Source organism: Electrophorus electricus, chromosome 21, assembly GCF_013358815.1.
Source record: "Electrophorus electricus isolate fEleEle1 chromosome 21, fEleEle1.pri, whole genome shotgun sequence".
Lineage (NCBI taxonomy): Eukaryota > Metazoa > Chordata > Actinopteri > Gymnotiformes > Gymnotidae > Electrophorus > Electrophorus electricus.
The window spans coordinates 10,771,336-10,794,379 of record NC_049555.1 but is presented as its reverse complement, the minus strand read 5'-3'; the positions used below and the strand labels follow the sequence as shown (position 1 = coordinate 10,794,379).

Below are 23,044 nucleotides of genomic sequence, written 5' to 3'. Positions count from 1 at the left end.
TTTATTTATTTATTTATTTATTTATTTATTTATACTTCATTTATTTAAAAACTTATACTCAATACCAATTGTATCTTTTTACACATACATTACTCTTTTTATTTATAATTTGATAATCCACTTACTATAATGAGGAGTTCTTCTACAATCTCCATACATAAAGCAGTCATTTCCAGGCTCAGGGCAACAAACTGCTATGTGGAGTTTTTAATGGGAAGACAGGATCAAAACCTGATATTATAGAGAGAGATGGATACATTTTTAAGGCCTTCTCATGCCTGACCCACACAACCACACCACACAGCAACCCTGACATAAATAAGAATGGAAGGTGTGCAGTTCTGTCAAGGCCAAGTCCTGTATGTGCTTAATGGTCAGATCCGAGAAGACTATTTAAGGTGGTTCTCCTACTGCTCTGCTCTTGGCTCTGGAGTAGGTGACTATGCTATTAGTGCTATGGATTCCTCCTACATCTTCACATTCACTGTTAGACCACAGTTACCTCCATCAATCCACTGACAAATTAATGTTTTCCAAAAGAGAATTCCACAAATATAAAATCAAAGGAACCCTACAATGCTAATGTCAACCAATCCTCCTTACAGATGGTCTCCTAACAGTGTGTCTGGATTCACTAGTGCAATCAGTTCTGTGGAGATCATCATCCTTATTAAGAGTTTTCTAATAACACCAGTTACAACCTAAAAGGAAGATGTTAAGCTAGCAAATCTGCAATCAAAGCAAACCTTCCTAAAACAAAAACATTTGGAAAAATATCGCAGAAAGAAATGTTTTGCAAAGGAATATAAAACTGTAAGAAAACAACACAGATGGCAATAAAATAAAATAACCAGAGAACCGCAAATGGCTGAAATGTAATGGCTCTCTGAGTCCCGCAGGGCGCGGAACAGGACGCACAAACTCCCTCAATTTAGTGAGGCGTTTAATGACACAAAACATTGATGACACTTGTGGCACTCACACATAATGACGAACAGTGTTGCAAGAACAACAACATCAAATGCCAACAATGGCTATACACACAATAACACCAACACTAATGATACCAGTAACAGAAACAATGGCCAACCATGAGACACACACAGGCGGGGGTTTAAATAGACAGACAAACACTTAACAAAAACCCCGTGCAGGTGTGCGTCATCACAGAGGGTGTGGCTACAAACAAATGTGACTCGTTCCGAGACAACAGAACTAACTTAAACAGAAGACTTAAACAAATTTTTTAAAACTTATTTTAATTATTTATTTTAAAAAAACTAACATTACAACAAAAACTTTTAAAGAAATTGAAGATTCTGTTAATTAAAACCAATTCTGGGAGGTATGGAGTATCTGAGAAAACGGAGAAGCATCTCAACACAAATCAAAAGCGGGATATATCCATACAAAATAGAGATTTACAGAAAACTTAGTTTGAAGATTTATTTAAATCAGTCTTCCAAAATAACCGAAACCCACATGATCATGAAATGAACTGGCAGATACACAGTGTGTGGCAGTGTGTGTGTGTGTGTGTGTGTGTGTGTGTGTGTGTGTGTGTGTGTGTGTGTGTGTGTGTGTGGCAGTGTGTGTGTGTGCATCATTACAGCCTCTTTCAATGTCTTTGGGGAAGATATGTAATTTTCCAATCATTCAAATTGCATGTTTGTACAGCTGACTGTGTGTCTGCTAGGAGAGACCACTGCAAGTCAAGTGCTAAAGGCCCCTCCTTTGCTCTCTCCCTGCAACACCTTGGAGGTCAGTGGTGTCAGTGGTGTCAGTGGTTTAGGCCAATTCACACATTGCTAGAAGTGCTCAAACAATGGGAAAAAATGATCATTTATCTCCAATTTCCACTACAAATTTTTGGAGAATTAAATTTTCATCAAATCATTATAAACAAAAGCTCACATCTGGCCCTAAGTATTCAAATTCATTCTCTCTCTCTCTCTCTCTCTCTCTCTCTCTCTCTCTCTCTCTCTCTCTCTCTCTCTGGCACCTAAGTGTCTAATCTAATCAAATCTGTAGAGGACGTGTGTGGACAACAAGCAAAAATCAATGAGACACTAGGTGTCCTCTGAGATCTCTGTGTGTATATTTTGTGATAAAAGATGGATAAATGATTTGTAGATTTGTAATTTGTAGAGCGGAAACTGCCAAGAAAATGTCAATTCTGAAATTGTCTGAACATGCCCATGATTTAACTTCTCTCACCGTACTGCAAATAATATCTTTTTTTTTTTTTTTACTTTATTTTCCATTTGTCTGTTCTGTAAGCATTCTTGGTTTGAGACAGTGGCCAACCTGACCTCCATGTTCTTATTTGTTTGAAGTCTATATAGTCGTCTTAATGGGATCTCAAGCCCCCTCCACTCCACTCTCACTTTTAATGAGATTTTGCAGCCATTACACACATACACACACATGCACGTGCACACACACACACACACACACACACACACACACACACACACACACACACACACCCCACAGTGCTGCTATTAAGGTCTGCCAATGAACAAAGAATCCCCCATATCTAGATATATGGGGAACAGAACCTTGTCTTGCACCCACTCTCTCTCTCTCTCTCTCTCTCTCTCTCTCTCTCTCTCTCTCTCTCTCTTTCTCATGGCTCCCATCTGGTGGAGGAGTATTGAGTGGCCAGACTAAAAAAAAGTCAGACCCACACACACACACACATACATGCACACACACACACACGCACGCATGCACACACACACTGATTTGTGATCCTTTTTTTTCCACCATTTTGTACTGCAAGCATTCCTTGCCTTCAATATTTTTTTTGTTAGCTCAATAACAACTACATAATTTATATAATCATTTATCCAGTAATTAAATAAATGTGTAGACAGAGAAATAGATACCATTGTTAATAATAAAATGTGCGTACTTTTAAAGTAATAAACTGGAATTGCAAAGCATTTCCCAAACTAACACTTGAAACACACAACCAGATCAGAGACCTGTAAAAGTAGGCCAACATGACAAATGAATGCTCTGTATATATTCAGCAGTATTCGCATTTCTTTCCTGTAAGTAGATATCAGCAGGCTGGGCTGCGTCGCAGGTCCTGGTCACCAGGACGCCCACGTGATTGGCAGGCCCTCTGCTATTAGTCAGCTTCTCTGAAAGGTCAGGGCACCTCCCGGGAGTCCTCCTCTCCCACCATTCATACCCACCCTTGGCTACATGCTGTCAATCTTTTGGTGGACAGGACTGATGCCTTATTGTATTCAGGCAGTGCACACTTCCTTACAGTTCCATGGACATCTGTAGGCATAAGTCCCAAACAAAGAATATTTTGTGTTTCTTGTATAAAACTGTGGACAGCAACATACCACACATGCATCCCTTTCCTGTCGAAGTAAAATTTAGTAGTGGAATAGTAGATTTAATATATTGAAATTTCTGATTTATGGTCTTATACCGGAAAAGATTTTTAACATGAAATCCCCACTAATTGTATATATTAGTCCCAAAAATCTATTTATGCATGTTATTTCTGATTTGAAATTATTTTATTCAGCAGTAAATTGGTTACTGGAAGAGCTGATTGTCTCCTGTTCAGTTGAAAGTGGTTCCTCAATGAGCACACATGCACATGCGCACACCCATCAATACCCCCACACACATGCTTTCCACCATATTCAAGCCTCTGATCATGGATTATGGATATCCTCCTCTCTGATTCAACTCTAACACACATAACAAGTGTAAAGATCTCCCTTAATGATAGCAAAAGTGCCAAGCTCAATGCGTCCATCCTAGAATCAGCCAGAGGATGCAGCACATATACATACTTCAGATCCTCTCATTTTGGGGTTGTTTTTTTTATAATGATCCAATTATATTTGACCAGCAATGCATGCAAATTCCATTCATTTGCCCTTAATCAGATTCTCTGGCTGTTTATGGTTGCAAGTATAATAAAAGTGTGTAATAATTGATGAGAGCGCTGAGCAGCGGTACACTGGAGGCAGGCCAGGAGGCTTTATTGGGTTTTAATGCTTACAGCACATTCATTTTGCCGCTTTTCCATCTTACATATGAGAGAGCTGGAGAAGATGGATTACACGAGTGCCTCTCAGAATCCTGACCCTATTCCCAGTGGAGAGCTCGGAACGGGATGCATGAGTCGGCCACTGCTCCTCTGCTCCCCTCCTACCTTCTTATTCTCTCCTCTTTCCTCCCCTTTTCTCCTAATGACCCCTCCTCCTCCACCCCGTCCTCTTTGTAAGGGGGGGGGGGGGGGGGGGGGGGCAGTATATTTATGAGTTGGCTAGGCTTTTCCAGGGCTCCGTGCTGTCCCCGTCATCCGAGAGTGATTTCAGCCCCACTGCACCTCCTCTGCGGGCCCTCCGGGGATGACCGGAACACCTGCCCCCAAACGCAGCCATGCGTAAGACGCTGAACATATGCACGAACACGTGCGCACATGGTCATTAAATTCTCATTAAAGATAAACCCATAAAGGTTTTATTAACTAAACATCGCACTTACGCGTAAGGAGAACATTATTCACGGAAACTATCATTTTGCTCTTTTTGTTTTGCATTTTACCGATGCTTTTGCTGGGCCGCTTTTCACACAGCTTTCGGACGACTGAAGCGGCCGAGGTCGGTGGTGGGTGGCTGGGTGAGAGGATGTGGGCGGTTGACATCGCTTGCTGTGGGGAGAGACCCGTGACCGTTCCGGCCAGGCGAGCGAGAGCTAACATGCCCTACGGGGTGAATGACACACTCGTTGTCCCTGTCAAATTAATAAAAAGTAATTGAGCCGGGACGGAGCGAACTGCTATCTCACCACGGCTGAATTTTCTTCACTTCGCAGTAGCACACGCAGTAAGTGCCATCAGATTTATTTTGCGTTTTATGTTTTGGTTAGTTTTTGTTTTGTTTAAAAAAAAAACAAAAAAACTGCTGCTGCAGAAAACGGTCAAGATTTCGTTCAGATGTAACGCTCAAATGTTAAGGAAGCTGAAACTATGTATGGGGAGTATAAGGACCACTATTAGAGGATCACGCAATAAATATTAAGAAATATAATGGTTGACATCATTACATTACATTTATGTTGTGATTGCATAGGATATTAGGGAACCAGCCTATACAGGATTTTAGGGAGCCAACCTCGGCATGCATTGTCACTGATAACTGGTTAATTATGTCATCACACTCAATTGATGAGTTGCCAGTTAGGCTCTATCAAGCGCGAATGTCTTTTTGCAGCTGTAAATCAATCAACGCTAGGAAGGTTATCCAATTAGCAACTCACTCACACACTGTAATAAAGTGAACGCGTATAATTGGACATCGTCTGGGTGGTGTGTGCTTTGGTTTGTCTCGTTGGATTATCATCTGGTTGGTTAAGGTAGGCTCTGAGTTCACTTACTTTTGCCTTAGATTCTGTGAAATTCAAGGCTTGTTGTTTAAACCTAGTTGTTAGTTGCTTGTTAGCTGTAATTACTCACTACCAGTGTAGTTTTGCCCTGGCCTTAGGTGTGAATTGAGGGGCGGGCTCAGCACTTATTGAACTTTAATTAAATTAGGACAGCTCAACATCTGGAGAAGGTTTGGTGGTGCTCTCAGTTCATCTCATCTACTGGGGTTCACAAACTCAGCTAAGTATCTTCTCATATTATCTCAATCCTTTCTCATATTTACATTTATGGCATATAGCTGATGCTTATATCCAAAGTGACTTATAATTATGACTGAGTACAACTTGAGCAATAGGGGTCTTGCTCAGGGGCCAAACAGTGGCAACTTGGCAGTGGTGGGGCTTGAACCAGCAACCTTCCAATTACAAGTCAAGTACTTTAATCACTGCCCTCATACGTCCACAAATCAAGCATCTGAAATGTGTTTCACAATTCCTGTCCACATATCCCACAGATCTCCTCGACGGCATCATAGATGTCGCAATCTCAGCAACTTCACTGACTCGCAACACTTCACACCATCACATATCGTGGTGGCAGGAGGGCTCTGGAACTGCTAATCTGCTGTTCAGAAGGCTGACTTCATCTCAGCATTAGCATCCCTCCACTTCCTACACTTCCTGGCTGTAACAGAAACACGGATCACCCCTGAGAACTCGGCGACTCCGGCTGCCCTGTCCTCTGCCTTTTCATCCACTCATTCTCCGAGGCGTCTCGGCAGGGGTGGTGGAACAGGTTTACTAATGTTGCGAGAGTGGCGTTTCACTCCAATTTCCTTCTCTACTCTTTCCATCTCTTCTTTTGAATTTCATGCCATTACAGTGTCTTTCCCCACCCAAATTCTTATCATTGTCATCTACCGCCCTCCAGGTTCCCTAGATCACTTCATTGATGAGCTCAACATCCTCCTGAGACAATTCCCCATTGAAGGAAATCCACTCATTCTCCTTGGTGACTTCAACCTTCCATCAGACAAGCTGCATTCCTCCTGCATCCTTCCGCTGTTGACAACATTTGACCTCACCCTCAACCACTCTCCTCCGACTCATAAAGCGGGCAATGTTCTGGACCTGATCTTCACCCATACCACCACATCATCAGACATTGCAGTCACCCCCCTCCACCTCTAGGACCATCACTTCTCTATCTATCTATCTATCTATCTATCTATCTATCTGTCTGTCTGTCTGTCTGTCTGTCTGTCTGTCTGTCTGTCTGTCTGTCTGTCTGTCTATCTATCTATCTATCTATCCTTCTCTTTCCATTCAGTCCTCTCTAACATATTCCTCCTCCTTCCATCACAATCTGCACTCCATAACTCCCCCTTTCCTTACTTCTACTATTTTGTCCACCCTTCCTCACCCTGACTCTCCATCTTCTTTCTCTTTGGATACAGTTACAAATTATTTCATTTCTACACTCTCATCAATGAATCTTTTGTGCCCTCTCTCCTCTAGACCTGTTAAGTCCTGCCCCCTGGCTAACAAACACTTTGCTGCCACAGGAGAGAACTAAGGACTGCAGAGAGGCGGTGGAGGAAATCTCATGTAGATTCAGACCTCAGCTCATACCAGTCTCTCCTTTCCAAGTTCTCAATGGAAGTAACATCTGCAAAGTCATCATACTACAGAGAGAAATTCGAATCATCGGCATCTGATCCATGCAAGCTCTTCGCTATTTTTTCTTCTCTCCTTAACCATCCCCCTCCTTCCTCATCTATTACTCCTGCAGATTTCATCACCTTCTTTTGAGGAGAAGGTTGCAGCAGTCCACCAGTCCTTTTCCTCTGTTCCCATTCCTCCAACCAGTGTGCATTCCCCAACATCCAACTCTCTGACTTCTTTTTCTCCTCTCCTCAGATGAAATTCTTTCACTGACTTCCAGCAATCTAACTACATGTCCGCTGGACCCATTCCTTCCGCTCTGTTCCAGACAATTGCAAGAGATCTGCTTCCTTTTCATCTGTCATCAACAACTCCTTATCTTCTGGATACGAGCCTACTGAATTCCAAACCGCCAGGTTGGTACCAATCCTCAAGATTGCAGCAGCAAGACTGGTCTTCAATCTTCTGAAGTTCACGCGTTACTTCACTGCTGCGCTCCCTGTAGCTGCACGCATCAGATTTTAAAACCTTGATGCTTGCCTACAAAGCCAAAAATGGACCAGCCCCTTCATACATGAGGTCAATGGTCAAAGTCCGATCCGTACCTCGAGTACTTTGAACCTGAGGTATAGTTCGGCTTGAAATACCTTGCTTCAGGTCTCCTGGAGCATTGAGACTATTTTCTGTCCTGGCTCCTAGATGGTGGAACGAACTCCCACTTGCTATCTGGACAGCAAAGTCCCTTGCAGTCTTCAATTGCAGACTGAAGACCCATCTATTTGCAGAATATTTAAAGGACAACTGACACTGCTCCCATATTGACTGACTAAATTAGTACTTATTGTAGGGCATTGTTTGTTGTTTAACAAACTCTAGCACTTATTGTTTATAGTGCTCATCATTGTTTAAGATAGACCTTATGTAGTTTGTACTTCTAGGTATCAGCATTCATCCCTGTATTCTAGTTCATTGGTATGTCTGATTCTAACCTACTGTACTAGGATGTATTCTATGAGTAAACGACAAAGCACTTTTGTAAGTTGATCTGGATAAGGGCGTCTGCTAAATGACGTAAATGGTGGATGTCACCTTTTGGTATCACAGCGGTTTGACATTGGTAGCGTCGTCGAAGGTCTAGCTCCATTTGGCTACCGTGTAGTTGATTCGAGTGGCTTGTGAAATTGGAGAGGATGAGCCTCAATATCTTTGCCTGTGTCCTGAAATTTCTTGGCTGTGTAATGTGATGCAGGATTCCCTTCATAATCCAAACCCCCTTCCTGGTTTGGTTTCGTATTTTTATGGGACAATTTGTTTCCTCCATAAAAATAAGTTTATGAGAAGAAACAAAGAGAAATCAAATCTGTGTGAAAGAGTGGTTGAGAGAGTGTGTTGGCCTATGTGCTTTTGCAAATGTCACCATTAAAATGTAACACACACAAGTAATAACGTGTGTGTGTGTGTGTGTGTGTGTGTGTGTGTGTGTGTGTGTGTGTATCACATGCATATAGAAGAGTAGACCAGTAGCACAGGGTCTGATTACATTGTCCAAGTAGCCTTCTAAGTGCTGCTTGTTCATGCTGGCCCATTAACAGCCTAGCAAGGTCAGTGGGACCATAGAGCTGCTGCATCCAGCCTATTGCTTTCACTATACACAAGACTAGCAGTAGAAGATTTATACAAAACGGCTTTTATACAAAACGGCTCATCAATGTACCCATACATGAGGTAGAAATTAGAAGCAGACACTGGTATAAAATTTTATCAACCTTTTTATATAAAAAATGATATATAGAGCATTTCATTTTGACATCAACAAACTTCTCCATTTACAGGTAACACAGAAAAGAAGCCAGCGAATCATCACACTTCAATTTTACCCCGAGGCACAAACAGGAATATGGTACCTTACTAAAAACCATCATTTTTGTGCTGTTTACCTTTGCAAGCAACCTGTCGCGTCACTGAATATTGCAACATCAGAGGGAGTGCGAGAGAATGCAGAAGGAAGGGGGAGGGACTGGGAGTTAGGCAGGTCTCAAGCCACTGATAGTACACAGACCAGAAACAAGAGGAAGGTCAAATAAGGAGGGACATAGAGAACAAAAAACATACCTGACAACAACATACTCTCAAAAAAGCAACCACTGGCAACCATACAGGACAACTACAGAGGTGTGTCCACCCTCGAATCAAGATCCATGGTGAAAGTTTCACTTGGGAACTAATCGCAGGTGGCACTTAAAAATCATTCTCTTCTGGTGAGTAGGCCCAGGACAAACACTCTTTGTGTCAAAGAGATTTGCACTGGACTCTTGCTAAATCTATTCATATATATATTTATATATATATATATTTTTATACATATTTTAACAAGAAGTTTATATTTGAACTTTCATTTTTTAATTGTCATCACAAAAACACAACTTGAACCAAAATGTACTACAGTTAAATGTGCTAGTGTATTACATCCATTTTTTTTTTATTTGTTCGTATTGAATGGGTTGACTAAGTATTACCATGGATTTATTGCTTTGTACATTGAATATGGTCAGGACCTGCCATGGCTATAGGAGCCCTTGGAGCAGGTAGCTCAGTGTTTACCTTGTCCCTAACCCTAACACCTGGCCCTGCTAAAAGCCCACTCTACACATTGCCTTTGGTTAAGTGTGCAAAAATGGGCACGTTGATGATTCAAGCGGAAAGGGAAATTTAAAAACAACTCTATTCAAAAACAACATTCTGATCCATGCATAACTATCATTCGCGTACACCATGGTGTTAAATCGAGGCTTCCAAAAACAGAAGGAACTAAGGAATTGGATCTTCTTGACACTGTGCTTTATTATTGTTGTTGGTTTTTTTTTTAGCCAATGTTCATCCTTTCCAATTCCTTCCCACTCTCAGATTCTGCCCTGTCTCATGATAGCTGCCAGTCCAGGACAGTGAGAGCTAACACATGCTTCCTCCATAACACAATGCTCTTGCTCATTCATTGCCGGAGCAGAAGAGAAGAGTGTTTGGTCAAGGGCACTAACTGCCAAGCTCTCTAACCAATGCCCATGATGGGACAGTGATGGGGCACAACCTTAAACTGTGCTGCTCAGAAACCTTTAGTCCTTTTTCTCTTTATTCATCACCCTTATTATCACACTATTTATACTGAGCTCTGGAGGTTGCTAAACTCTACTTTTCAAGCCATCAGTTTTCTTAGCCTTCTAATAACATAATCATTGACTTCAAAACAGCTACTATGACACTGTTACGGTTGTTTTTTGTTCGTTTGTGTGTTGTTGTTGTTGTTGTTGTTTTTTGCTGAAGTATCACTTGAGCTCAAAATATGGTGTCAAGGACCCAAATCCCCAAAGTCTCACAGAAACATTACATCTAACATGAATGAGGTACACATCATGGATTAGAAACAGAGCCACAAAATGTGATATGACACAGTACAACTGTCGCAGTGCAATTGGAAAGGAAATGGAAAATAAAACAGTAGTTCAGGTTACAGGGTCCTCTATGGCTGGTTTGACGCTGTATGGATTTATTTGTGCCTTTGTTAGGTGTGGTGATTAAACTAAGCCTATAAAATTATGAGGAGAAATTATCAGTTGCACAACATACCACATGATGATTGCACATTAAATAAATTCACTGTTTTTTATCTTCTCTTTTCTTTATATAGATAATTTACATTTATAATTTGCCAATTTGATATGTATTACATTTCTCTGTAGTTTTAGGTATTCTCTATATTATAATCTATTTTAACTTAATATATCTTGAATTTTGGATTTTTTAATTGTGCAAACATACACCATGTTTTTTTAAACATCTTTTTGAATAATTTTTGCACTGTTATTAGAACTCACAACCACTACAAAAGTCTACAGTGTTGATGTGTGTATGCGTGTGTGTGTGGATGGGGTGTGGGCATGGTCTAGGAGTAATCTCCACCCTGCCTGTACCGGTATCCACCCTCCTCTGCCCCCTCCTGTACATACTCCTCCCTTTTTTCCCAACCCTCAGGCCAGCCTCCATTCATCTGTGTGGTGGCACCGTACGTCTTGGCCGGGCCTCCCAGAGCGCTGTAGCTCTGCATGATGTCGCCCGTTTCCTCAGCCAGCTCGTCCTCGTCGATGAAGCCACACTTCTCATCGCTGGTCTGCTCAGGATCGGCCCATGGTTGCTTCTCACCAGAGGCGAAGATACCGTAGAAGATGACGCCGCCATAGTGTACCAGGGAGGCAATGAGGAACACGTACTGCCACTCCTCCCTGGTCTAAATGGGAGAAAGGCAGTTGCAGTTGGTGAGGAATTGGTGTCTTTTTCATGACTAAGAGGCCCAGTGCCTCTGTTTTGAACATACAGAATGTAAGCATGTGTTACATGGGTGTAACTTTGCTTTGAAAAGTGCTGGGACATGAATACAATTTAGCTGCTCCTAAAATTGGTGTTCTCTTTAAGAACTCGGGCATGCATATTCACTGAAACGAGACTGAAAAGAAAATGAAATGTTTTATGGCTGTGTTTGTCAAGCCTATTGGCATTGAATAATACAAGAAAAATCAGCACTGTGGTTTAAAATATATTTGCAGAACAACAGTTTTCTGTTTATTTTGATTGGTCACATAACACAGAAGCATGAAATATACTTTTCCACCTGATCTTAGTACTTAGTATTTTGACAGTTATCTACAGCAACATGTTATCTACAGCAGCACAGAAAAAATTTCAGTGTGCAGTTACAAAAAGTGGGGACAAAATCAGCCATTTAACAAAGTGGTGGGGATGTCCCCAGCATAAATTCTGCCTAAGGCATGTTGCCATTTTAAGCCCTTTATAATAAGAATAAAACACAGATCTTCTACAGCTTGTGCTTTGTGTTCATTTTAGACAATATAATTTGTCATGAGATTATAATATGACAATAGCATGTTTAATGTTTAAGGGCACAATGGTGCATTAAGTATCACAACAGAGGGAAACAGTGGTTACAGTTTTGAACATTTCCAACAAAACTACTAGATCAGCAGAAAAAATATTTTTCTTCTCATGATCTAAAATGAGATGTCAGAGTGGTCTGAGCATCCCAGAAGCTATGCTAGGATGGTAGCTATGCTAAGTTATGTAGGATGGTCCTACCTTATTTTTGGTCATAGCACCCACAATCAAAGGGCACACCATGCCCGATAAGGTTCCTACTCCATTTGAGATGCCCATGAGAATACTGGCATAACGAGGCGCAATGTCCAAGTGGTTCACGTTGAAGCCTAAAGCAAATACAGACATTGTCATTTCCATTATATTCCATCAGTTCTAACATAGAAGAGTTTAGTCATTATCATCTTCGCAAATGGCATCTGTATCCAACTGCAGAACTGAGCAAGATAACTATTAGTGTTAGATGATGAAAGATTACTCTCAGTGGCACCTTGCTGTGTGTCACTATAATGATGGGCAGTGTTGTATTGCTGTGCAGTGGTTAAGGTACTCAACTAGCAATCAAATGGTTGCCAGTTCAAGCCCAACCACCACTAGGTTTCCACTGTTGGGTCCCTGAGCAAGGCCCTTAACCCTCAATTGCTCCAGTAGTATTCTATCAGAATTATAAGTTGCTTTGGATAAAAGTGTAATGTATAATAATGGGCTTATATTTCAAACACATTCCCCAGTCTCTGAGCAGGTTGCAGGGAGTCCATGTCTAAGCAGCTGAGCATGCCAAGTTATGTGTGTGTTGCATTTTTTTTCCTACCTACCAATTTTATTTTTTTTTCTGCTGGAGAATCAGACTAAAAATAGATGTGCTGGCAGCCATCTTGTGGAGCGGTAAGCGAGAGCTAACATCCCCCCAACATACACACAGACACACACACACACACACACACACACTGGCTGCTTGCAGTAAAGCAGCTCTCGAGGGAGAGGCAAGATGAATTATTTAACGAGCCCAGCAGAAATGTGCGCTCATCTCCAGCAGCAAAGAGAGGGCAGAGTTCTTGACATGAAGGAACGAAGCCTTCCTTAACATGAACAGTAGCCTTTAAACCAAACAATGACTAACCCAATGGTTATCCAAAATTACTAAAACAAAGATTACCACAGGAAAAACAAATCACTTCTGTGTCAGTTTCAGTATTGAATAGTTGCAATGAACAATGCAATTTCTATATATGGGACATATACACTGTTCTGCTGTAAAATATACAGTACCTTCTAGGTGACTCACCTGATATTGCAAAGCCACTGAAGCCCACAGCTAGCACCAGGAATGAGATGGCCATTCCTTTACTGTGAGAGTATCCCACTATTAGCAGCAGGGTAGCCTCCATACCGAAGCCTGGGAACACCAGGAACACTCAGTTTTGTTAACAATTTCATTCTTAAGTATAAGCATTACACTGGGATACAGTTCTATGAATTCAACGCAACCAGAAATACAGAAATCTATTTGTTTATTAAGAGAGTTGCATGTAAAAAGGAAGGATTTTATTATTTATTATTTCCAACATCTCATAATCATATTTGTTACAAGAGAGCTTTTACAAACATCAAGAAACATTCAGACATAATGAAGGAGTAAGAAGAAATTACACTCTAATGACACTCCCTTGAAATTTGCAACAGATTTAACTCAAAGAACATCTCACAAAGATCTTGAAATTTAAACTCCATAAATGTGGACCACAAGAACATGGTACCAGTGAAAAGAAACTGAACCGAGGTTTGTGTTATAGACTGTTGGTATATGTCTCTTCTTGGGTCAGTCATAGACAGGGCTGAGATAAATTCAGCACCAAGGACAGTTCAAATCATACAGGCTGCTCACATAACAGTCCTGTGTGTACTGAAGTTCTTTGTAGTATAGTGGCTATATAATTGCACCTACCTCCACAATTCATAATCTTCCTGACATTGGTGGTCGACATGAGGTTCTTACTGCGCAGGAAATCTGCTATCTGCCCTCCAATGGGCACGATGATGGTCATCACCAAATGAGGAAGAGCTGACAGCATACCAACCTGAAGAAATAAGTATTTGTGTAGATCACTGACATTCAGCAATACATTTTTTTCAAGGATGAGATACAGTAATCACTGAGTATCATTGAAACCTATTGTGTATTAATTTGAACATATAAAAAAGAATTTCACAACAGAATATGCAAATGGAAATTTTGCTTTGAAAACAAAAAAATATCCTTAGGCCAAATATATTGCTCATTAATGAGTTAGCAAAAAACTCCTATCATTCCAGCTTCTTCCTCACATTCTTCTATGAATAATCAACACAAGTTTATTTATAACAATAACTAATTTCAAATTAAAGACAAGATTTATTGTAATCTACAACAAAATATCAGTGCCAAGACATTAATTATTGTACATTAATTACTGTACATTAATTACTGTACAATAAACACACTGTACATGCAGTAAGCTTTGGCACTTGGAGATCAGGAAAAAATAAGTGACACACACACACATCCTAGCTTTGATTACTAAGAGCTAATGAATAATTCAATGAACCAATGAAGACATTTAGGGAAAATGAAGGTCACAAACCTGTTAACTGATTTTAACTGAAAGCACACAATCAAAAGGGGCACATGAAAACTGAGCACGGGCAAAATGTGTAAGTGCAGCATAAGCTTAATCTTAATCAGGGGCCGGAGGGAGTGTCATCATGTAAACACTCATCTGAGAATGTGCACTTAGTTATGAATCTTATGAAACCAGCAGGCAGTGCTCTTGCCTTGCTTATCTCGAAGCCAAACACCTCCTCAAAGTACGCTGGCTGGCTGATGAGGAGGAGGTAGAAGGTCCAGCTCCTGCAGAAGTTGGCCACGATGATTGCATAGACGGGCATGGAGGTGAAAAACTTCCTCCAGGGCGTCTTGAATTTCTGTACGGCAGAGGTGCAACGACATGGATGGTGGAGATGGAGGCCAAGTCTATATCTACTGTCACGATCACAGTATGGTTACATTCGTACGTACTCATTCCAAGTCACACATTACTCTTAGTGCTAAAAGCAGCTTTGATAGACACTGTTGCTGAGCCTGGTTGGTATTTGTGTACTGGTCCTCAACACACCCTCCCAGAGACGTGGTGACATTTAGGCTAGATTTTCAATGGCAGCAGTATTTGCTTAGACAAAATGACTAATGCATCAAACAAAGTTTCAAAGACTCATTAGACACATGCTTCATCACAGTGATTTATTCACTTTGATGGGCACTGCAAGATGGTCTCTGCACTGAGTAGGCTTCCTTGCGTTTTGATACATGGTATAGAAGAAATTATAGCATCACTTTAAATTGTGTGACTGTTTACATTAAAAAACAGTAACAAGTTTAAACTGTATAGTTAACAAACAACAATGGAGCTTAAACAATGAGTAAAGTGTTATTATGATTGAGGTACGTTTGACCCTTAAATTTTTTTGAGCTTAGCAGAACTTAAAGCTCATGAGATTTGCTGTAAGAGTGAGGGATGCATTCTCATTACAGTAATTTACTAAAAGCAAGGCTGAGTGAGAGATACTGAGAAGAGAAGCGACTCAGGAGAGCATACATCAAAACAAGTGATGTGAATGATGGGCGTGCCATCCTCTTCACCAACCAGATTGATTTAGGGAATTTCAAAACTTTTAAGCCCGAAATCTATCTAGTCTCTATCACTCTCAAACAGTTTTTTCAAGTTTTAAATCAAGGGCTTCTGTCCTAAAAGAATGTACCAAACTATTAAGGCATGTAGCATCGTTCAGTTTGTAAGGTGGTTTTTATCATAGCAGGAATGTATCTAAATGACCTCACAAAATGACCTCACAACGCAGTTTGCTTATACATAATCCATTGCCTTTCCTGCACATTAATCATTGTGCTTTTGTGCAATAACTTGATAACTTGGTATCAGTTTGTTTACAGAGACCTGAGGTCATGCCACACCTTGTTTTTTTTTAATATCACTCACCTCTGCAGGGCCTAGAAGCTTGGCACTCTCGCCAATGCTCTCTTCAATATAGCAGCGCTCCTCATCCGAGATGGTGGGGTGTTCCGCGGGGCTCTCGTAGGACACCAGGATCCAGAACATGTACCAAACAATGCCGAAGCTCCCTGAAATGAGAGAGCGAGGGAGAGGGAGAAATAAACAGAATGAGTTAGAGAGAGAGTGAGAGAAAGCTGCCTCCATATTGCAAAAAGAAAGGGAAAGAGAGAGAGATGTAGAAGAGTGATGCCATGTTCTTTTGCTGGATATCATTACAGATAAAACGTTGTTATAGATATTATACTTATATATATATATATATATATATATATATATATAAACTATTTATATTATATATACTATACTTATATTTAAACAAGTTTTAAAAAATCACTAAAATCCAAGTTGGTGTAAGCCTCTGTGAGTGCCGCATCCAGTGTCAGCACAGAGGACAGGCATTTCACAACAGTAGTGGGAAAATCAATATTAAATCCATGACACTTTCACCATCACTGGAGCTCAATGAACATTCAGGACAAACTGTGCATTCTGCACACATCCATGTATGCAAGTATATATACATATATACAGAATGCATATACTGGCATATGTACAATTGAATGCATCTCTTATGAGATTACAAAACTCACCATAGACATAGAACACAGAAGACCAGCCAGTGTACTGCACCAGGATACCAGCCAGAGGCATAGCAATGACAGCCCCAGCGTAGGAGCCTGTGGCAAGATATTAAGGGGAGAAGGGCCATGAAAGTCTGGACACTCTGAAACCCTCCTCATAGACATTTGCAATTGTGTTAACTCCTTATTGAATGGCTTCCAATTCTACCCTTACACTAAGCCCAAAGGCATGATTGCATAGTGTGTCTACATGAACTAGGTGAACTAAGAGAACTAGGTGAAGTAGACAACTATGTGAATTAAGTGAACTAGGTGAATAGTTCAATAAAGTGAACTAATTAAACTAGGTGAACTAAGTGAACAAGGTGAACTAGATGAATTAGGTTTGTGTAGAGGAAACCCTGATCTGCGGGGCAGCTGATATGTGAAAATGAGAACAAAACGCACTTTATTAATGTAGAATACAAAATACAGAATATGGCCTAACATTTTGGCCATGTGCAGAATACATTTTGCAATAATTCTAAAAAAGCATCTATTAAAAACCTATGATGAATAATGTAAAAAAACATTCCATCATTAAAGAAACACAACTGAAATACATAAACAAAGATAATCAATAAACAAATGTGGAATTCTTCAAAAGCCATAGACTAAATGAGGCAAATTATAAAGTTATAGTATGGTGATCAGCTACATTTTAAGATTGTCCAACCAATAAATAGATAGATAAATAAATAAATAAATAAATAAATAAATAAATAAAAAAACAGTACGACTTCAGAGAAATTAGGAAACTTTTTAATTGCTTTCTTTTGAGTGCTTGGATAAGTCTGTGTTTACCACAAAATGACGTGGTGGCCAAACGACTCCTCTCCAAGGGCGGGGCCCATTTACTCCAGATACCATGACACGCTGGGTAGGTCACGCCCTGTTATATAATAATATTATCATAATCATATAGTTTATTATCATTTTAAAGGGATATTGGTGAAAAGTTAAATACACCTCTACAACTGACTGTTTCCAGCAAAAGTTGGAAGCAGGCGACATCCAATTAGATCAATCAGATAGTTTTAGTCTTTCGCTGACTTAAATGATTTCAAATTACAAATTTCATAAGCAATTTCAGAGATAAAGCAGAAAAGACATGTCCCATATCACAATGCCACCTTTCATTGTAAGCCGTTAATGAGAACTTAATCATTGTTCTTTAGGACACTTGAGCTCCGTGCATTTTAATATCACACTAGGCGCTATTAAAACACAACAAATACGCGAGCATTCATATCACGGCTCCACTACAGGCCCTGAGAAAATGTCCTCGAGTTCTATCAGTTCTTTCTACTGTATCACCTGTGATTATTCCCACAGAGGCCGTTTAAAAGTCTTCTGCCAAAGGCACACCGCCAAAATCTTAAGTAGATCCAGTGTACGCTAAAATAACGCTCATCCGTTTGCAATTAACCTACCATATTTTTGCCCAGTATACTGTACGTGCCCGTTAATGGAGTCGGAGATGAGCCATACTTAATGTTCAAAAACAGTTCTGCAGTCACAAGCGGAATCAAAAGCGCATCTTATTTTCACCATCTGACCAACAGCCACATGGATGCTGCAGAGCCCAGCAGAAAGCTGCCTTACCTCCACGAGCCCTTGTAATATCCTTACGAAAATGACGCAGCCATAATGGACACGAGCAGCTGAAGGAATGAACATGTTGAGGGTCGAGGTAAGAACGATGGCCGCCCCAAAAACTCTGAGGAACAGAAACACATCTTGGACTTAAACATTTGCTGTACAGTAGCACAAAAAAGAAAACCTTGAAGAAGAAGAAAATGTAACGAATTTAGAATTGAATTCAGACACCAATGTATGTATTAAAACACCACATCTTCCACTCGGTATTTTACAATCTTTCAAATAAGACTGTCAGCGGCAAATACTCCGAAATCGGGAAAAGGGAGTAAAACATCTTGGTACATTTAGATCAGTAGATTACAACACATTAGTAGTGTCAAAATGGTATCTTGGTATTTTTAATAGCTTGGCATGTGTTTAATGAATAATAACATTCGATCAAAATGGGTATCGTTTAAAAAAATCTAAAAAGGAAATGACGGTTATGAAGTACAAGCGAACACACTTCAATTTCCCCCACGTCCACCTCTCGAGACTGACACCTCCGCCTGGAGGTTCGCAGCTTTAGTCGGACTGAGGGAACTCTCCAGCACAAGACCACTGATTATAACTCCGTGTCAGCCAAGAGTCGACACGTGTTCTGGAATCTACGGGAAATGCTTTTTGAAACGAATGGAGGTAAAGACAATAGAAACCAGAGGTCACCTGTATTTCACGTGAACCTCGGCGACAAGAACGTTGCCTGGGGTTGTGTTGGTGGGGGGTGGGGCGGGCTGCGTATCAGTCGATGTCCCTGAACCTTTTGCTGCGTATCAGCAGCAAACCTTCATTGTATTTGTAGTTTATCAGCAAACGGCACTATAAAATATCCGTATTTAAGAATTGTTTGCGTTAAATAAGGAGATGGACAAGCCCTTTGGCAACGTCGCCGGGACTGGTCGCTATGCCCCCCTCATTGAACAGATTAGACACGGCTCCAGCCCCCCGGGATCTCATTAACAGGTGGAGACAGCCTGGCGGATCACAGCCCAAGCCAAATCCTGCTCCTCCCGCTGGGATGAGAGCCACAGTCTGCGACAGTCTGCAACCACGGCCAATGCCCCCGCTACGAAGGCCTACTAAACCTTTGCCTTGGGCCCTGTCCTTGACTTTTCGTTTCTTTGTGGTTTTCCACCTTTTAACAGTAAATGAACAAAAAATAATGGATGCTCATTTTGTAATGTGTTGGTATAAATTAAAATATTATTATTATTATACTACTGAACAGTCATGATAGACTATTTTTGGATGCCACAATCAAAGAAAATGTAAAAGAAACCCCACCCCCCTTTCTACACGACAATTTGACGTAATACTTGTCATATCTATTAGATAATAACTGCGAATTAACTGTCATACCAATCATATCTACATTTATAGCAATCCGTAAATCAATCATCGAAACCATTGTAACCAATTGTATCCAAACCATTTTTTTAATACCTTTGAAAATTATGTCAAGTGAAATCTTGAAAGAAAATAGCCAAGATGAATCCATTTCTGATAACTTACATAAATATATCGTAAATAATTTACCCAGATTAATGTTGTGTAAGTATACCTGTTAGCAGCTAGTCGGGAGGATATATATCCTCCGGGGATTTGTGTAACAATATAACCCCAGAAAAATGATCCGTGGATCATCCCCACGGTTTCCGGATCCCAGTTAAATTTTGCTTTCTGAGAAAAAGCAGAGAACAGTTACATGCACTCTGAGAAATTAACAGTAATCAAAAGAAAAACATTTGTACAGAGAGCAACAGTGGAAAGGTTTATAGGCTATTCGATTAGTTGTTAGTTTCCCATTTTCATTTATTTCCTTACGTTTCGTTAAAATGCGTGTATTCTAAGGTTTAAAATGCTTTAAAGAGATATATAGATAAACACAGATAAATAGATAGATACATTATAGCCTATACTTCTCTTTGATCCCTGAGGGAATCGGTGAAAACCAGACCATCCAAAAATAAATATTCATCAACGTAGTCTATCATAAACGTGTGTGCGTGCGTGCTTGCGAGAGAGCGTGCGTGCGTGCGTCCGTTTGTCGACGTGTTTGCGTGCCCACACTGAGGAATGGGGGAAGGGCAAAGGAGGGTAGAGGGAATCACGTAACTGACGTAGACCTTACCTATAAAAAATCCTATACGCACCTCTTTGATTATGATTTTCCCGTTCTGGTGAATTGTGCTGTTGTTAACCATGCTCACAATGGCCACGCCCAAATTGCACCGAATACCGAAGGAGATGCAGAAACCAAGGCCGCTCATGATGGCAATGATGTAGCGGCGTGGGAGCCCGAAACACGTGCAGTCGCACAGAGGTGTTTTCCTCTCTGTGCCTTGACTAGGTCGTCCATCTTCAGTTAATTCGATGTTTTCTCCAGTTTTCTGTCGCTTCTCCAACACCCTGTACAGGAAAAGCCATTTACAGAAGGAACATCTAAGAACAAGATATGCCAGATGCAGAGGATTCAATGAAAAGACTAGCTACATATTATAAATAGTGTGTGTAGGCTGCATGAAGTAGGCTACTATAAACTCTTGGCTGTATATAGAGCTATTTTTACTGGTAAAATCTCTATTCCGAATTTATTCAGATTACAAACAGGATACACGCAGCACGGGAACGTTTTTTTTTACACCTTTCCATCATTTTTCACAGACAAACTGATTGGATTCGTTAAAATAACCTATTGCAATAAAAAGAGGGCAACAAAGCTGTAGATCTAACTAGCTGAAATCGAAATCAAGTAAGCAGTGTCCAGTCTAAGTGCCAGAGGCCTGGCCTGTTGATTAGACAGCCTCAGTACCGCATTGCAGCACTTCGTTCACCTTCGCCCTGTTTGCGTTCACACAAGCTCGACGTTTACACATTTCAACAAAAACACGAGTAGAACAATTTGATAGTTCATTATCATTGTTACATAAAACTACGTGCGTAAATGAATTTATTAAAGAATTACAGGCTTATAGCAGAACGAGAGTATGTGGCGGAACATTTGTGCATCGAATTTGATGGAACATTTTAATCAAAATTTAATTTAATTTAAAAAAGAAAATTCGATCTTCCTTCATATACTATTTTCATTTATGATGTATTTGCACAAGGCACATTTAATAAATTGTTTAAAATAGTCTAGAAAAACGATAGGGTTTCACAAAACTATTTTCAAACGTGGTAATTTAGTATTTATTGAAATATGTTTATGATCTTAGTATAATAACGCAAAAGCTTCATGTAATGATTTTGTTTTGAAAAGACACTGATCGAACAAACAACTCAGTATGAAAACCAAAAGAATTTAAATGGTACGACAAATCAATTTTGGGGAGAAACTTGGATGCTTGAACAGGAACGAACTGTTGCCACCCAATCGAAATATTACATATTGGAGATGAACATTAATCTACCAGACGAAAATTAATTAAAGCCTTCAAGCGAAGGCAGTGTATCTAGAGATGCTGATAAGTTGAATAGTAACTAGAATCGAGGTGATTTAATTGACGTTTACAGATGAATGCACAGAGGAACATAGACTCTCATATTGTCAGGATTCGCCCTTTTATGTAAATTTTTAAGGCACCTCCGGATGGACCCTAAAATGTGGGGCTCTGGGGAGTTCTCCGATCGAACGATTGCAATTCAATAACCAGTTCTTTTTTGCAATCAGTTCTGCATACCACATTCTACTATTAATTATGCAAAATTGTGTATTTTTATCACATCTTTACGACGTGTTACACCGAGACTGGCTGGGAAACGCTTTAAATATGTTTTCTAAGACGTCGCGACAATGTTCTAACCTGTTTTTTTTCAAACGATTACTCTCTACACAAGCGCCAACAATTTAGGCTATAAGTGGGATATGCTTTTACAGTATATGCAACGTGAAATGGCTTTATAAGAATCACAAGCGGGAAAATTCTAACGTTAGATTATCTTACTTGTACACATGACCCAGTGTCTTCCCTGCTAGTTGCTTGAGACCCTGTTTGCTGGGGTTAAAACCGGGCTCCCTCGGAGTATCCATGTCCAAACTTGATAATCCCTCGGATATTTTCGTTAGTGTTAAAGTATCATGTCACGAAGCGAACTGGTCGAACATGCCGGACAGACACCCAGTGGATCTATGATTAAGTCAGACAGATAAGGAAAAACGACGACGGTACTCAGCAATAGACGGTGTGCGCTGAACGAAAAAAAAAAAAAACCGCCTACAACTGAGACAAATCAGAAGTGGTTTGGTCCTTTCTGTTCAGAATGATAAACTCATTCTTTTTACGTACTATAAGCGTATCCAGTGCCATCTCGGTGCTAGTCAAAATGTGATGTTCACTTCAAACCAAAGGAGAACATTTAAGTTAGGAAAAAAAAGAATTCAAATAACAGATGAAAAACTAAATCGACAGAGTACGAGTGCGTGATTGAATAAAACGTAGGAGTTCCTGTTCGTTATCAGTTTTGCCTCCGGTGGAGCGTGACAGTTCGGGTGCTGCCTAAGGAAAGTACAGGTTTCAGCACCAAGGTCAGCGAGAGCCTCGTGCGCAGCCCAGCGGCGCGTGCTGCCCGACACTGCCTATCCGCCGAGGCGCGCGCTGCACGCTAGGCGGACCCCCATGCTGGACTGGGAGGGGTTAGAGAGGTTCGGAAATATTCTCGATG

General features: G+C 40.4%; 1 protein-coding gene across 1 annotated transcript; it reads right to left on the bottom strand.

The window, feature by feature from the left end:
* Nucleotides 1–8,822: 8,822 nt before the first annotated feature.
* Nucleotides 8,823–22,944, bottom strand: slc17a6b (solute carrier family 17 member 6b). The gene is made up of 12 exons (XM_027017660.2): nt 22,327–22,944; nt 20,533–20,788; nt 19,941–20,059; nt 18,344–18,458; nt 17,543–17,630; nt 16,709–16,795; nt 16,044–16,186; nt 14,824–14,973; nt 13,958–14,090; nt 13,298–13,408; nt 12,214–12,341; nt 8,823–11,350 (listed from the first exon to the last, which is right to left on the bottom strand). Exons 1-12 carry the CDS (start codon nt 22,410–22,412, stop codon nt 11,009–11,011), a joined length of 1,758 nt encoding a protein of 585 aa, XP_026873461.1. The 5' UTR covers nt 22,413–22,944; the 3' UTR covers nt 8,823–11,008.
* Nucleotides 22,945–23,044: the final 100 nt, after the last annotated feature.

Excerpts from the sequence above, each read along its gene's own strand:
- slc17a6b (XM_027017660.2), bottom strand. The coding sequence starts at position 22,412 with ATGGATACTCCGAGGGAGCCCGGTTTTAACCCCAGCAAACAGGGTCTC. Across the intron at positions 20,789-22,326 it reads ACACTGGGTCATGTGTACAA|GGTGTTGGAGAAGCGACAGA; the intron begins GTAAGATAATCT and ends TTTCCTGTACAG. Across the intron at positions 16,187-16,708 it reads TTCTGTGTTCTATGTCTATG|GGAGCTTCGGCATTGTTTGG; the intron begins GTGAGTTTTGTA and ends CTCTCATTTCAG.